At 39.8% G+C, this 17763-nt stretch overlaps 1 protein-coding gene across 6 annotated transcripts in view; it reads left to right on the top strand.

Annotated features, from left to right (window-relative positions):
* Positions 1-17763, top strand: part of GRIP1 (glutamate receptor interacting protein 1) — a 672771-nt gene that overhangs the window by 514299 nt on the left and 140709 nt on the right. For all 6 annotated transcript variants that reach the window (XM_013056079.2, XM_004752473.2, XM_045072854.1 and 3 more), the window contains exons 3-5: positions 7218-7353; positions 9780-9925; positions 17414-17497. In XM_013056079.2, the coding sequence (XP_012911533.1) occupies positions 7218-7353; positions 9780-9925; positions 17414-17497 (366 nt within the window). The remainder of the gene's footprint in view (positions 1-7217; positions 7354-9779; positions 9926-17413; positions 17498-17763) is intronic.

Here is a 17763-nt window from a genome sequence, read left to right as displayed (position 1 = left end):
TTGAAAGGGTGCAAAAGCAATTTAATGGAGGAAAGATCGCTTATTCAACAAATGGTATTGGAGCAATTGGTCATCTATAGAACTTTCCCCTCAAAAAATATATGAATTTTTTACTGAGTCTCACACATTAAATAAAATTTAGCTCAAAATGGATAGTTCTATATTATGGTTATAGTATGTTACAATATTATTATAGAACTTTTAGAAACTATAGAAGAAAGGAGAAAATTTTCAGGATCTGAGGCTTGGTGATGAGTTCTTAGACTTGACAAGAACATGACCCATAAAAGGAAAAATTGATTAATTACATACACTTCATCAAAATTAAAAATATTTGCTCTACAGAAGAGTGAAAAGAAAACCTACAGACTGGGAGAAAATATTTGCAAATCTCATCATCAACAAGGGATTATTACCTCAAATATATAACAGTTCTCAAAGCTCAATAGTAAAAAAGCAAGTGATCTAAAGAAAATAAGCAAAGGACATAAAGAGACATTTCACCAAAGAAATGTCAGATGGCAAGATACGTCATCTGTCAGATATGCAGATGGCAAATAAATACACACACAGACCACAAATGGTGGTCTACGACTCATTTGCCTCTCTGACTAGGCTGCAAGCGTCTGGGACTTTTTCATCTTCGAGTTTCATTGTCTGGCTCCTAGGCACTCAGTATTCCCCTCTATTTCTATTTCCCTTCCATTAGGGAAATGACTCAAATTATGCAAAAATTAAAACCATAATTAGATGTTACTGACACATCTATCAGTATGGCTAACATCAAGTAGTGGACAGGATGTAGAAAAACTGAATCATTCATACACTGCTGGTGGGGATATAAAATGGTATGGCTATCTTGAAAAACAATTTAGCAATTTAGTAGAAAAGTAAGTATGAGGGGAGGGAATCGGGGGGGAGATGAACCAAGAGAGACTATGGACTCCAGGAAACAAACTGAAGATTTCAGAGGGAGGCATGGAGGGATGGGTGAGCCCAGTGATGGGTATTAAGGAGGGCACATTTTGCAATGAGCACCAGGGGTTATATGCAAATCATGAATCATGGAACACTACTACATCAAAAACTGATGAAGCACTGTGTGTTGACTAATATAACATAATAAAATTAAATAATCAAAAAGAAGAAAAGTAAATATAGAACTACCATATGACCCAGCAGTTGTACTCCTGGACATTTATTCCAGAGAAATGAATTATTATGGTTCCCACAAAAACCTGTGCGTGAATGTTTACGGTAGCTTTATTCATAACAGTCCCAAACAACAAACAACCTACACATCTTTCAACAGGTAAATGGTTAAGCAGACAGTGGTATATCTATACCATGGACGACTATTCAGCAATAAAAAGGAACAAACTATTGTTACTGTATAGAAGATTGTACAGAATGTAAAAAGTCAACCACAAAGGTTTCAAACTGTATGATGCAATTTATTTAACTGTCTTAAAATGACAAAGTCATGAGCACAGAGAATGGGTTAGGGTTAGGGTGTCCAGGGAAGAGAGAAGTGGGTGTGGGAACATGTTATATTGTATCTTGACAGCATCATGTCAATATCCTGCTTGCGATACTGTATTACAGTTTCACATGATGTTACCACAAGCGAAAACAAGACAGAGGGTATACAGGATCTCTACAATATTTCCTAGAATTCCATGAGCATCTACAGTTATCTCAAAATTTAAAGTTTAATTTTAAAAATTACCATCAGGGGGTACTCTGATGGTTTGTTCTGGGTTTGGCCCAGGCATTGGTATTTGAAAAGCTCCCCAGGCGATTCTAACACCCAGCCTGATGGACAAAGTGCAGATTAAACTGATGGATATCCTCTTCCCAGAACCCATGTAATCACCTATCATTTACTGTTCCTGTGCCTCTAGTACCTTCCCTTCTCCACTTGCTGAACTGAGGCTCTTGTCAAGAAAGCTCGGGGATCACTCTTCCAAGGAGCCATCCAGAGCACTACTTGCCCAGACTGATAAGGGTCCTCGCAGGTTACACCATGACAGCCCTTTCTTGACTTTTTTTTTTTTTTTGTATATCACATTTCACATAATTTGTGTTTGCAGATTTTTTTCTCCCACAGTAAACTATTAGTATATTTTTTAAATTTTTATTTCTTTTTTAAATTTCTTTTCAGTGTTCCAGAATTCATTGTTTATGCACAGCACCCATTGCTCCATGCCCTCCATAATACCCACCAATTATATTTTTTTAAAAGAAGCCATGAAGCCAGAATGTCCAGATGCCAAAGAGTTTTATGAAACAAAATATGATTCTTATGCCAAACCTTTCTTTTATGCAAATCAGTATTACAAAACACTAGGATGGTCTGATGATGGGTCTTGAATGCCCTATGTCTATGCTACTTCTTTTCTTTTTTCTTTTCTCCCTCCCTCCTTCCTCTCACTTTCTTTCTTCCTCCCTCCCTCCCTCTTTTCCTTCTTTCCTTCCTTCCTTCCTTCCTTCCTTCCTTCCTTCCTTCCTTTCTGCTTCTCTCCTTTGGTAAAGCCTAGAAGATCCAGACTCTGACCAACATCTGCAAGGCATACACAGAGGCTTTGCCAACCTTCCCACTCCAGGTTCATGCTTCCAGAGTATCTGGGTATCTATAATTAGTAGCATAACCTCCAGTCATGACTCCAGTACCTCATCCAGTTGGCATCATGGACAGGCTCTCTATATTCTTTCATAGCAACATTAAACAGCTCCACTTTGGGACAAAAATTATTTGCAGAACCTTTGCAAGGATGCATGTTTTATTTTTGCAATAATATTAAATATATCTTGGGTCCAAAAAAATCTTATTGGCATTTTTATTGATATTATGAACTTCAGAGATTAAAGAGAATTGACATATTTTTGATATTAGATTATGCTACCTACTAGAATATTAATTCCTAAATGGCAAGGATTTTCTTGATTTTGTTTAGTTTTATATCTCCAAAGCCTAGAATGATGCATGGCATGTAGTAAGTGCTCATTTTTTTATTGAATGAATCAATTCAGTGCTTTTACATTTGTTCTCATCTTTTGTTCCTCAGAAATGTTTGTGATGTTTTCTTCATGTAAATCTTGTACCTTTTCATTAAATTTTTTCCTGGGATTTTTTTTTTTTTTTTGCTATTGTAAATGGCTTTTTTTTCCTTCTATGATAACTTCTAACCATCTATTTGTTTATGTAAAGGATATGGTTTCCTGCACATTAATTTTGTAACTATGTTATTGAACTTCCTTGTTTGCAAGAACTTTTTGTAATTCTCTTGCTTTCACCAGGCATCACTATTACTTTCCTTAAAGCTTTCTGGAGTTCAGTAATCAAGAGGACTGAATTACAAATCCAAGGGAAACAGCAAATAACTAAATCCCATTTTATCGGTGTGATTCTTGTTGGCTACGTTGAGTGAGCACACATACAGATGTAAACCTGCAATTTCTTTGCTAAGATAATTAAACATGGTGATGAAGGAAAACGTCTAATCCAGAACCATCTCATTCCTTGCCAATTGGGCATCATCTGTTCCCTGTGCTGCTTGCTAATTTGGGGAAGCTACAGTCTTCTCAACATGGTCCTCTTAATTTAGGAAGGGATGTTTACAATTTAAATCACAAAGAAAGAAATTGTCATTACATATTGACTGGCCTAAGTTCTAGTGTTTTGCTGCAGAGTTTTGTTCAGTAAGCTTTGATATGTACATGAACTTGTGCAACTGAATGCATCTGTCATCATTTCTCTTTGTCATTAGATCATTATGCAAACATGAAACATCAAAAAATACATAACATGATCAATTCATCTGATGGAGAGTGCAGATTAGCAGGAAGTAAACTCCAGAAGCATGCTCCTCCCTCTCCCAATTGCTGCTTTTCTCCTGTTTCTTCGAAACACCCACAGATTTAGTCAGTCCTTTGGGGTCTAGATATGCTTACTGGCAGTTAACATTCACGTGATTCAGCACATTTTCTTGCAACAATATTCTCTCTTTACTCCTGAGTTTTGCCTAATTTAGATTCCTCCTTTAGTCTGTTCTGCTCAGCTTATCCTTGTCGATAAATACAGACAGATTAGACAGGAGACAAAATTGTGAAATAGATGCAGCATTGGGAACAGCCACTCTTCACTTTACATCGTAGACAAGCCCGTCTCTCCTGTGGCCACCTTGCCCCAGAACACACTCTGGCATGGTGGCCGGGGACTCATTTGCCTCTGTGACTAGGCTGCAAGCATCTGTGACTTTTTCATCTCTTGAGTTTCATTGTCTGGCTCATAGTAGGCACTCAGTAAATGCTCGAATCCATGAATGCACAAATTACTCAATTAACTGGCGCGTCAATATTTTCTCTTTCAAGTTACTAAAACTAGCACTTGGGGAAAGTTTGGAAAGATTTTAAAATAAGAAGGTAATTGACTATTACCAGTTTAAAAAGAAGCCCAGGTAGATTTATATTTTAACAAGAACAAATTAAACTAAAGGAATTAAGCTTTTTCTAGATTTCCAGGATTCAGCCAGAAGCCTGGTAAGGACCTGGGTCCCTTCCGGAGAAAACTGCGTTGTCCACATCCCATAAGTCTGCACCTATGTAGGTATCCCATTTTAGGCAGGAAACATGTTCTTGAAAAACTGAGTAGGAATGAAGGTCCTTTTAGTTAAAACTTATTTCTCCTATACCAGTTATCAGTGTTTCATAGTTGCTTCCTTGTCCATTTCTGATTGACCTTTGAAATAGGCCCTTAAAAAACTATTCTTCCAATTCTTCAGGTACAGATCTGTGACCAAATGCTTAAATATACAGGATCAATCTACGTATTTAAAGAAAATGCAAAGAATTCTTCTGTTGGGCAAAATCATTGAGCACATTATGCCTCTATATTGTATCTAGTCATCATCTGCTATGTTATTCTCATTACTTTAACTTTTTAACCTAATTTTGAACATAATGTATACCTAGCCTCCTGCCAAGAATGACTTACAGGGATTGGTTGTTAAGTTAGGCTCTGTAAATAACAGCTGAGCTTATTTATGTTTTTATGGGAGGGAGAAGGGGCTGTTTTATTCTGATTTGAGGGGATACAGGTTAAATGCATACAGTGATGAAATTTTGTTTCAAACCCTTCTGGTAAATGATGGAAAAGGCCGTGTGCTTGTATATGCATGACAAGAATTCTGATCCTTGAATTTCAATTATGGTTTGGTCTCTCATACAAAATGTAGAGAAGGAAGCTGATATCATTCACACTCATAGACTCTTCCTTGGCTTCTACTTTAAAAAACAGTACCACTCACATATGCAGGGTCATGAGTCTATCATGAAACAGTGGGTGTTCTAGGTTGCTAAGGTCACAGGACCTGGCAATCTTGAAAGCCTTGCCTGGAATGTGACTCAGTACATTGGTGAGGATGCCAGTGGCCTGGCCCCTCGCCTTCCTTCCTGGAATACTCTGTTCTCCTTACTAGGTCAGATGAGTGAAAATTTCCCTCCCGAACATGATTTGAGTTTTTTCATTGGCTAGTGAGGTAGTATACCAGCAGCAACAATTTAAAAACTTTATGGTAAGCATTCCTATAGATTTTTGAAATAACATTTAACTCTGTTATGTGTAATTAAGGAAGGAGAAGAGGTGTGCTAGTAACCTTTTGGGTTTCTTAACTTCGAAGAAGAAAGTCCATTCTTGCATTTTTTTTTTTTAAAAGACTTTATTTATTTATTTGACAGAGATCACAAGTAGGCAGAGAGGCAGGCGGCGGAGGGGGGTGGGGCAGGCTCCCTGCTGAGCAAAGAGCCTGATGTGAGGCTCAATCCCAGGACCCTGAGATCATGACCTGAGCCAAAGGCAAAGGCTTTAACCCACTGAACCACCCAGGTGCCCCCCATTCTTGCATTTTAATATGAGTGTCTTTGATGTCCTAGAAGATCATAACTCCTAAAATTCGTAATGTGATTCAGGAGGAACTGGGCAACTTGAATTTCCCCATCCCTCTTCAGAAAGTGTGTATCCAGAGGGGGGAATAATGTAACAGAGAACTTGAGAATGGCGTTTATCATAATTAACCTCTGGATAGGTCAAGGTTGACTACCTATTTTTACTTCTGAAAGAAAGGATATGCTCAAAGTTTTCTCACTTTCTGTTGTGCCTAAAATCAGAAGATTTGGGTCCCCTCTTCGTATAGAGACATTGTGTGGACAAGATCTGTGAGATCTTAAATTTGAAAGTGTAGAATGAGGGATTTATGGCAGTTACCTGGGGATTCTGAGGACCCACCCTGACTTCCCATACTGTGACACATCCTGTACAAAGTGATATGAGTTGTTAACTGAAGCCATTATACTTCATTTCCCAAAAGATGAAAAACAATAGAGTCAGGAATATTTTTCTTTTTTTCTATTTTTTTTTTATTAATACATAATGTATTATTTGCTCCAGGGGTACAGGTCTGTGAATCATCAGTCTCACACAATTCACAGCACTCACCATAGCACATACCCTCCCAGTGTCCATCACTCAACCACCCTATCCCTCCTCCCCCTCCCCCCAGCAACCTTCAGTTTGTTTCCTGAGATTAAGAGTCTCTTATGGTTTGTCTCCCTCCCCGGTCCCATCTTGTTTCATTTTTTTTCCCTCCCTCTCTGCCATGACCTTCTGCCCTGCCTCTCAAAGGAACATTTTTCTTGAACCTATAGACAGCTCTTTTCTCTTGGGTCCATTGCTGTATTCAGCCAAAATGTCCCAAGAGCTTGGAGTTTGCTGCTGCATAATATATATTATTATTTAAAATCATTCTTGTTGTATCATTACTTAAAACTCTGTTCTAGGCTCTTATCTTGCAACTCTCAATTCTTCCCGTTGGAGTTGCAAGGAGAGAAACCCGAGAAAGTCGCTTGAGAACAACAGAAAACAAAGGGCAGATACTGTCATGTGCATATAACCCATGCCGGCCTCTTAATTGTGACCCTAGATGGAACTACCCCACTGGTACCCATTTTAATAACCTCTAATGGAATATCTTCTCCGCTTAACCTGCATGGACGTCTTTCTGAGATACTCTGCAAACTGCAGTGGAAAAGAGGCTGCAGATCTTTTCTCATAAAAGAAAAAGCAGGGAGAGTTTATGGGATGGAGTCCCTTCACCAGGCGCAGCAGTATCTCGTTATTCGACTGCCATTTAATAAAGCAAATGCTTTTCTTTTCACAGAGGAATTCAAAGGCTCCACCGTGGTGGAGCTGATGAAGAAGGAGGGCACCACCCTAGGGCTGACCGTGTCGGGCGGAGTTGACAAGGACGGCAAGCCCCGAGTCTCGAACCTGCGGCAAGGAGGAATTGCTGCTAGGTAACTGCATCTCAGGGGGATGTAGGAAAAGGAACACAGGGGGGTGATTAATGCAAAAATTGAGGCTCCATCAGAAAAGGTCACTAATAAATAAATATGACAGCTGCCGTCTGCCGGGCAGAAGCGTACTGGGGCATGTTTTCAGAAGCTTTTCTGGCCTGTACCGAGTCACCGGGGAGCCACCAGGCCCTCAGAAGACTTTCATTTTAAAAAGCCTGTGTGGGGATGCCTGGGTGGCTCAGTTGGTTAAGCAGCTGCCTTCGGCTCAGGTCATGATCCCAGCATCCTGGGATCGAGTCCTGCATCGGGCTCCTTGCTCGGCGGGGAGCCTGCTTCTCCCTCTGCCTCTGCTGCCACTCTGCCTGCCTGTGCTCGCTCTCTCTCCCTCTCTCTCTCTCTCTGGCAAATAAATTAAAAAAAAAAAAATCTAAAAAGCCTGTGTGGCTGTCATCCCCAAACGTGCCTCTGAACAGCAGACAGGCTGCTGTGGGATTGAGATACTCCCATCACAGAAACGGGAAGGATGATCCACATAATGGGTACTCGTAAGCCTGGCATGGAGGGAAGTGGTGAGCCTAGAGGAGGAGGAGGCCATCTCCGAGTGTCTGAGTGACAGTTCCCCCTGTCCCATATCGTCTCTGCTTTTCTACCTGCGAGAGCTTCCCTTTCATCAAGACAAAGACACAACTTCCAAAAGGATAGAAAGCTTAGATGAAGACGTCTCATGGTGTCCTTGTTCTGATGAACAGCACATTGGCCTAATCGTGGCCAAAGGCAGAATGTCTTGCTTGCTGGGTACAGGAGGGCTCGCTTTAGAGACGGAGTCACCAAGTACTTTAGAGGGGACAATCAGGTTTCATTACAAGTGAGGTTCATGGTTCTTAAATCCTGGACACTGATAGTCTTGTCTATGAAATCACAAATTAAGTTTTAGAGCTCTTGCTTTATGAAGCATCATCGAGAATGGTGATTACTTTGGATGATCAGCTTGTTTGTACAATATATGAGCTTCTTCTAATTGATTGCTCCATAATCTGGGTATTGTTTATAAAGTAGGCTGATGTCAACACAAGCACCTTAATCTCCTTTTCTCAGGAGAAGAGAGCCTTCTTTGCACCCCACAGCCTCCTTTATTTTATAACCGTTGTGGCCAATCTGTGATGCTAGGGCTTCATACATCTCCAGAACTTTTTCCTACATAGCCTGGAAGCGAGAGTAAATAGAAGGGAAAATGCCATCTTCGCTTGTATTGATGCCATAATTAAAGGTGATGCTGTGCCGGTCACGTGTGATCAGTGCCCAACTATTCATTGTTGAAGGCACTACCATTTTCCAAGTAGTAAACTAAAATAATTACAGATAAGATCCCTACCCTAGGAGGGCTTATAATTTACTAGAGGAGATAGGTGTAAAAAGCATGAAAAGCGTGGGAACAATAACAGCATTGCATGATAGTAAAAAGCGACAAGGTGAGCATTGTCACGGAGAATTAGGTGGCTAAGTTGTCCAGTGAGAGTGAGTAAACCCGAGGGAGGAGGGACAGCATGGAGGGACCTCAGGCAGGAGCAGGGTAGGAGAGCTCGCCCAAGAGGAATGGTTAGAGCTGGACTTATATAAAATAAATGCATTTAGGTGTTTCTGTTTGGGGACAGAGTATTACTGAAGGTCCTCATTCATGATGCAAATTGTAAGGACTGTCTTTGGTCTTACTGCCTGCTCTCGCCTTAGGAATAAAGTCTGCCTAAAACCCAAAATTAGCCACAGTCCTATTATGGTGCCGGGGAGAGGCAAGAATAGTACTGAAACCCAATGCTTTCATTGTAGTTTTCTTTCTTTCTTTCTTTTTCTTTCTTTCTTTCTTTCTTTCTTTCTTTCTTTCTTTCATCCTGCTGTAAGCAATAAGTAGCAAAAGAAGCTGACCCTTTCCTTAGCCCTCAGGAAACTCCCAGGGAAGATCTTGAGAGCTAGGAAATGTCCAGGAGGCCGGCAGCAAAATGATAGAGATAAAAAGGAAGAAAAAGTCCCTTTTATCCCTGGTGTGTCAGGATCTGGATACTCTGTTCCTAGAGAACCAACTCTTTACAGGCAGAGCAACCAAACAGCAACCAGAAACCTCTTTATTTTGTGTCTTTAAAAATCAAAGATGCAATGGGTTAGGAAAAAATTAGAGACCACAGCAGATGCTGTAGAGGGCTTTCAAAGTATCCCGGTCAGCAGGGGAGGGATCGCTGAATCTCTCATCCACCTTTAGCTGTACTCCTACTCCTGGGGCTGGGGGCGGGGAGAGGGGATAGCCGCACCCTAGAAGGCAGGGGCTCCTGCCACATGGGCCTTGGGGGCTTGGGTGCATTTTCACGAAGGAAACGTGGAAAATATAGGCCTGTAGAGAGGACGGGTCCGCTGAAACGACATTCCCTGTATTGCAGAAGTGACCAGCTGGATGTGGGGGACTACATCAAAGCAGTGAATGGGATCAACTTGGCCAAATTCCGCCATGATGAGATCATCAGCTTGCTGAAGAACGTCGGCGAAAGAGTGGTTCTTGAAGTCGAGTATGAGCTGCCGCCAGTCTGTAAGTAATCGCGACTCCGGGGCAGAACAGGGCCACGTTTTTGCCTAAAACAATGGGTTCTCCATTCTGCTCCCCTCCTTTGGCCAACATTGTCTCTGTACATGAATGACAGAGCGGGGTTTCTTGGTATTTAGAAATTATTTGAATTGATAAATGTGTAGCCCGCTCCAGAAGAATTAAAAAGAGCACGGATAACAATAAAATTATGTAGGATTTGTGTTTCATTAAGGTGATCTGTGTGCATCATATTTGCCATTTAAGCTACTTTCATGAACAGTCAACATATTTATAAGTTCTGTGCATTCATTTCCATCCAGGCTTTGTGTTTAGTGACCAGGGTAGGAAAAGCATGTTTAATGTGTTTTATGTTGATTCTTCTATAGCAATGTTAATTTCTGAACCATGAAAATAGATTGGAAACTCATTATTATCCAGTAACAATAATAGTAATAGAACCACACATTTTCAGGACTTACTAAGTCTCCAGCACAATAAGAAACCTGACTTGCACGGATACCCTTAATCCTCATCATAAGGGGAGTCAGCATAGCAGCGCTGAACTTTGGGGTCTAATAGCCAGCCTTGAACCCCAGCTTCACCTTTAACTGCATGCCTTTGAGAAAGTTGCTAAGGCTTTCTGTGTCACAGTTCCCATATCTGGGTAATGGGCATAACACTCGTTCCTACCCATGGATCTGTCATGAGGATTAAGTGAGTTAGTGTTTGTAAAGCAATGAGAACAGTGTCTGATTCCATAAAAATAGAAATAAATAAATAAATAATAAATACATAAAAAGTAATAACAAATACACAAATCAATCAGTATTACAAGACAGGCATTGTTATTATTATTATTCTCATTTTACGGAGGCTTAAGTTAAGTATCTCTCCCAAATATATAGGCAGCCAAGTCATGATGTGAACCCAGGCTCCCTGACTCCAAAGTCCATACGTTTATTCACGGTGATATATATACATATGCTCTGTGTTACTGCCGTCCTGCATTTGAGCTGGGCTGTTCTAGCACCTTCTCTCCTGTTAATGTTACTAATACGAACGCTACCCTAAGAAAGCTCTTTGCTTTTCTCTCCCGGTGAGAACTCAAGTTGAATATTAATAACTGATAATAGCTCATTTGTTCAGCAGTATCTTCTTGAGCATTTGCTACAATGCAGCCTCCGCTCTGTACATTCTGATGGAGGAAGACAGATAACAAAACAGGATCACAATAGGAAGGAAACAAGATAGTATGATCGGCACTACAGAGTCGGGAGAAGGATTGGGAATGCTGGGAGGGGGGTGAGATTGCCATTTTGAATGGGGTGCTTAGGAACAGCGTCACTGAGAGAGAGAGACACTAACCAATGACTCAAAGGAGGTGAGAAACATAGCTGTGTGCATTTCTGAGGGAAGAGGACTGCAGAAAGAGGAACAGTCAGTGCTGAGATCCAAGGCAGAAATATATTGGGGTTGTCGTAGAAACGTTAAGCGTGACTGGGCTAGAGCAAAAGAAAGAAGAAAGAAGAAAACTTAGGCGAGGGGATCAGAAATATAAAGGATGGGGTGTATCTGTAGGTCACCGGGAGGACCTTAAGTTTTGCTCTGAGTGTTAGGGGAAGGCATTGTATGATTTGGGGCAAAGGAGGGTCCTGATCTGATGTCTATTTTCAAGGGCTTCCTCTGGCTGCTGTGTTGAGAAGACACTGCAGTGGCAATGGGAGACCCTGGGAGTCCAGTTGGGGGGCTGTTACAGTGGTCCAGGTGAGAGACGGAGGCAGAGGTAGGGAAAAAGCAGGTACATTCTTGATCACTTTGAAGGTAGAGCTAACAGGATTTCTGGATAGATTTGATGTGGGTTGTGCAGAAATAGAGCAGTCAAGGACCACCTGAGATTTTAAGCCTGAGTAACGAGAAGCTGGGGTTGCCATTAGTTGGGGGTGGGCAAGAATGTGGGCAGAGCTGATTTGTGAGGAGAAGATCAGAAGTTCATTGTTTGAAATGTTACCGTGGAGGTGTCTACTTGATGTACAGAAAGGCAATGTCAAGAAAAGAACTGGAGTTGGGGTTAGGAGTTTGGAAGGAAGATCTGAGCTGGAAATGTACATTTCGAGTAATGGGAACATAGAAGGTATTTGAAGCTTTGGGACCAGATGAAAGCACTCGAGGATTGAGTATTATATGACCAATCATGAGTTTTTATTCTTAACATAAAATCCAACACCGAAAATGCAATGGTATTTTTATAATAAAATCCACTGAAGTCTGTGTTCAGAAACCTTGCTATACCATTTTTCATCTTCAGCAAGAATAAGCAGTAGAATCGAGCATTGAGAACTTAGACTGTGTCACTGGTTAAATGTCAGTTTTCCCCTTTCTAGCTTTGTTATTTAAGTTCTACTAGCCTTAGGTTTCTCACCTGTAAAATGGCTATCGTAAATATAGGATTTTGACAGGAATCCAAGGCTGTTATCATGTATTTAGATCATCACCGTGCACTTAGCAAGCCATAGTGCCTATCAGCCATCATTACCATGATTAGCCATGATTACACTCAAGTACTGTTTTCTTGAACTTCAAAAGAGTCCATTTGTTTTGAAATCACTATCTCAGACCATCACCAAGGAGTTAAGAGAATCCAGATATCTAGAGCGAATGCTCTTTGATTAACCATTTTTATTCCATTGGGGATATAAAATATCAATAAAACACAACCTCTTCCTAAAAAGAATTCTTAGAATAGCTGTCCAGGGGTAAGTCCAGGAATAGAGATTTGCCGAGTTAGGGGTTATCTAGAACTAGGAGTTTCAGAGGATTTGAAGGAGGTTCAGCAGGTCCACCAAGAAAAGGAACATTTTAGGCAGAGGGTACAGCAAGGAAGTAAGAACACAGAACGACACACTGGAGTTGCTGAAGCACAAAGGGAAAGCGAAGACCAGGAGGAGGATGAGACCAGCAAGATAAATAGGAACAAAATGGTGGAGGGCCTTGGAAGCCGTATTGGTGGAGCTTGGATACTAGCAGGTGGGCGATAAGGAGCCTTTAACGGCTTTGAAAGCCAAGGATCATCATCATCATATTTGAGTTTTTAGAATTATCATTTTAGGGAGCCAAGTGGAGAATAGGTAAGAGGCTGTAAGTCCAAAGGGTGTTACAATTTTCCAAAAGTGAAGTGACATCCTGAATAAATACAGCTTTAGTAAAGTTAAAGAGGAGAGAGTAGGGATCAGACATATGCAGGGATTGAAAACCATCATAACTTGGTGATGATACCAGCTTGTCCTTCCTCATGCATGAAAGCTGATGAGAAAAGGGGAAAAGATATTTTTAAAAAAACAAAAGTGTGACTACAATGGTAGAAATCAGATGGAGGAGATGTATCCTCTGCGGATTATCTCTGTCTCTATTATATTTGGATAAATTAATAAGATCTTTGAGTTCAGGGAGGTTGAAGGGATTAATAAGCAGCCCCTTCGCTGAGCGCAGACAGCTAGCAGGAGCAGGCCGCTGCCGGGAAAACCTGGGGAGAGAGCTGATTGCCAAGAGATAAGCCGCCGGAGGCCGAGACTGGAAGCTCTCTCAGGAATCTGCAATTTGAGGCTCAGCCACCCCCAGAGTCCAGAAGGAAGTGGAGGAAGGATACGCGTGTGCATGTGTCTGTGTGTATGTGATCTGACAGAGAAGAAATGGAAGTTGGACCTTGTGCAAACCACTTACCTGTTTTAAATTCAGATTTTTTTCTGAGAAAGGAATGGTGGACCTACATGAGCTCTGAAGTTCTTTTCGACTTAAAAATTATGTGGTGTTTTGTATTTAGAGAGGCTATTACCAATCCATATCTTAGGTATTTTTGTATTAAACTTGGTCTGGAGCAGTGCCTTCATATTTTATAGTGACATAACCCCTTAAAGGGTTTTGAAATATTACATAATTGTCATTCATTTTTTTTAGTTGGCACTTAACATTCCTTATCATGAGCTTAAATAATTGGAGAGGATGTAGTTTCTGGCATAATATTTATATGTCTTTAAATGGTGTTTCCAGTCAGAACTTGGTGCTACACATTTGCTTCATTTATTTTATGGAATACGTCCACCACGGCATCTGATTGGCAAAGGCAGGCTTCACTGTTACACCATCAGCTAAATCAGACTAGCTTTCCCTCAGAAAAGGGACTTCTTTAATTCAAATAAACGTGTTAAAACATGTCCCTGAGGGGTGTCTGGGTGGCTCACTCGTTAAGCGTCTGTCTTCAGCTCAGGTCACAATCCCAGGGTCCTGGGATCGAGCCCTACATCAGGCTCCCTGCTCAGCGGGGAGCCTAGTTCTCCCTCTCCCACTCCCCCTGCTTGTGTTCCCTCTTTCGCTGTGTCTCTCTGTGTCAAATAAATAAATAAATAATCTTTAAAACAAACAAACAAAAAAACATGTCCCTGAGATGGCCTCCTTACTTCTCAATTCCAGTTCTAAGAGAGACAGGTAATTGATGATAACGATGATGAAGATGATGATGGGGAGCTGGGGAAGCCGTCTCAGGTCCCCTCCGTGTAGTTCATCCCAGAAATCAGTGTGAGGAAGCAGAAGCTACCCAGGGAAAGCTCTTCCTCCACATATGACAATGGTGAAGGAAAAACAGGACAAGCACCTTCTCAACCTTTTTTTACATCTCTTAACATCCTATTGCCCAAAGCAAGTCACACAGAAGGCCAACACAGTGAGATAATGAGGAGGCAAAGTATCCAACTTCTATTCTGCTGTTGAGGTAGAGGTTGAGGAGGCGGGGAGTAGTATCTAATTTAGAAAAATCTTATCTGCCATAGTAAAATAATACAATTTCACAGATGGAAACAAGGGACAACAATACAACAATTTTTGCATGGCAAAATTCATTTCAATCTAACCCTTTTATGTACTGGATTTCATTCTTTGGGGAAGACCCTTACTTAGATTATATCGATATGTCCATATGTCCACATATGCAAATGTGAAGTAACGAATACAATTGATGTGGCAATATAGGGTGTCCAGCTACTGAATATGCAAACCCAGTCACCAAGATCTAGCCATGCAAACAAAAATTATGAAGACCAAATCTATTTCATGAAGTATATAAAAATATAATCAGGGGCGCCTGGGTGGCTCAGTGGGTTAAGCCGCTGCCTTCGGCTCGGGTCGTGATGTCAGGGTTCTGGGATCGAGTCCCGCATCGGGCTCTCTGCTCGGCAGGGAGCCTGCTTCCCTCTCTCTCTCTCTGCCTGCCTCTCCATCTACTTGTGATTTCTCTCTGTCAAATAAATAAATAAAATCTTTAAAAAAATAAATAAAAAATAAAAATATAAAAATATAATCAACATTCACATTTAGTTTTGTAAATGATGAACAGCAAGAGTGTGGATAATCTAAAGCTGTAGATAATCCTAAAAGTCTTTCTATTGACTCTAGATTTGATTGTAAGATTTTGGGGTCAGCAAGATTTAGCTCAAGCAAAATTTAAATTATGGTGTCTTTCATTCCCAAAACAGACACCCAGCCAACAAGGACAGGTGGTCCAGAATTAAAATTTGGTGGTATATAATTGAAAGTTGATTTAATGATTAAATGAAATAATATTTGTAAACCATGCTGCAAATTCTCTGGCACACAGTAGATGCTCATTAATTATTTCTCCCCACATCTTTTCCTGTCCTTTCTATTTGTTCCAGTAGAACAAAAAGATCATGTTCTTAACCAATTACTTCAAGTGGCTTATTGGGTCATGGAAATAAGAAAACATTTGGTTTGAACTCAATGTTTTTTTCATTTAATTAAAACTGTACCTCAACAGTTTTAGCTATTTGAAAGTAGTGTTCCTAGCTGATTAAAATAAACTAAAATTCCCCTGATAGCAAGAATATGACATTTAATTAAATCAGCAGTATACCAAAACATTTGTTCAGCTGTAGGTTTATGTTGTTTTTCAGCAGATCCAAATTCATGTTGTACTTTATATCCCAGTCCGTTGTGTGCAGTTTTGTGAATTTAACTGTGTACTTTTCATAATCATGTTTATTCCTTTGAGGATTCAGAATTTCTGATAATTAAAAATAGTTGTAATTAATGCTAAATTAAAATCTGTAAATGGTAAGAAATGTTCTTTTAAAAGATGCAATTAAATTCTATCTATAGACTCTATACCTATATCTAGTCTATCCATATATTTCTAGTGGATAGTTTTATTTTTTAAAGGTTTATTTATTTGAGAGAGAGAGAGAGAGCACACACATGGTGGTGGGGAGAGGCAGAAGGAGAAACCCTCAAGGAGGTCCCAGGCTGAGCGCCCAACCCAGCATGGGGTTCACTCCCACGACCCATGAGATCATGATCTGAGCTGAAACCAAGAGTTGGAGACCTAACTGACTAAGCCACCCAGGCTCCCCTTTTGTTGGTAGTTTCATGTAATAAACTTCTCAAGATCTAATAGCAATGTAAAAAGTGTGCCATTGATAATAAACACAGCATCAGATAATTAGTTATCGTTATACAAATTTAAGATTAGGATCCAAGACCATCAAATTCTACTATTTGCAGATTCTTTTGTCTTTCTGAATAAAAACATCCCTGTATTCATAATGATGAAATACTCATTTGTAGAAATTTGTTTTTTATTAATTCAGCAGTGGTGTGCCGTATAACCAGAAATACTCACCACTTGCCTGAAAACAATCTCACAGAAGAATTTAGTTACTATACATTCCTGCAACTTATACCCTGTGTTACACACTTATACTGTATACATTATTAATTAGATATTCAATTTGATCATGCAATTTTATTTTGAAATTGAAATAGAAGCAATAAGCAGACAAACATAACATATGCCTGATGGTATTACATAAAATTAAGTTAATCTTTATTTTATTAGACAGCAGTAATATTCTGAATATACTTACAATTTTTTTTTGCCTTCCAAGTTTGATTTGGGTTACCCTTGTTAATTGCTATGCTTCCATCATGTCAGGAAATCTACCTGCATCAGCATCATCTGTTAATGATAATTTGAGAGTAGCACTTTTAATTCCCGTATTAGCTGCAAAAATAAATATAAATACATTATTTCAAGTTTTACAAAATCAAAATTGGTTTTAAATTTTACGAAGGGGAAATAATTCTACTGAGTATATGAAGATTGTCTCTCTTGTTATATGAGTTTTAACATTGTGATTATTGTATGTTCTACCTACAAGCTGGCTACATAAGACAGAAGTAAGTACCCATGACTTTGACTCCACTTGGGCCTAAGCCTAAATCCCTTGTGCAGACTATTTTATGGTATTTGTGTGACACTCCAAGTATTTTTTCTAACGTTATCTTTGAAAAGAAATTATTGCCTCTTGATTACTCATAATAAAAATAATTTGCAACAGGATTTGTAGTGTCTTATGCCACATCAAAAAAATGGATGTGTTCTTATGACTTAAGACTTACATTTCTCTCTCTCTTCCTGGCATTCAGCTGTTCAAGGATCAAGTGTTATTTTCCGAACGGTGGAGGTCACATTACATAAAGAAGGCAATACCTTTGGTTTTGTAATACGAGGTAGGTGGTGGCTGGAAAATATGAATTATCTGATATTCTTAGAGGATTTGTCAATGAAATATTAGCAGTGAACTAGAAAGTCATCCAAACAACAACAACAGATGTTTCTAATGCATAAAGTCACCTTATAATATTTGCACCATTATTTTTAAAAATAAAACAATGAGTGGGAATCAAGGAATCCAAATAACCTAGATTTGTTTTCAGCCCATTAATACAGAGCAAGAAGTCACCGTTTGTAAACCTTGTCAATTCATTCGTCCTAC

The sequence above is a fragment of the Mustela putorius genome, unplaced genomic scaffold, assembly GCF_011764305.1.
Source record: "Mustela putorius furo isolate JIRA1106 unplaced genomic scaffold, ASM1176430v1.1 tig00537227_pilon_pilon_pilon, whole genome shotgun sequence".
In the NCBI taxonomy this organism is placed as follows: domain Eukaryota; kingdom Metazoa; phylum Chordata; class Mammalia; order Carnivora; family Mustelidae; genus Mustela; species Mustela putorius.
This window is presented reverse-complemented; position numbering and strand designations above follow the sequence as displayed.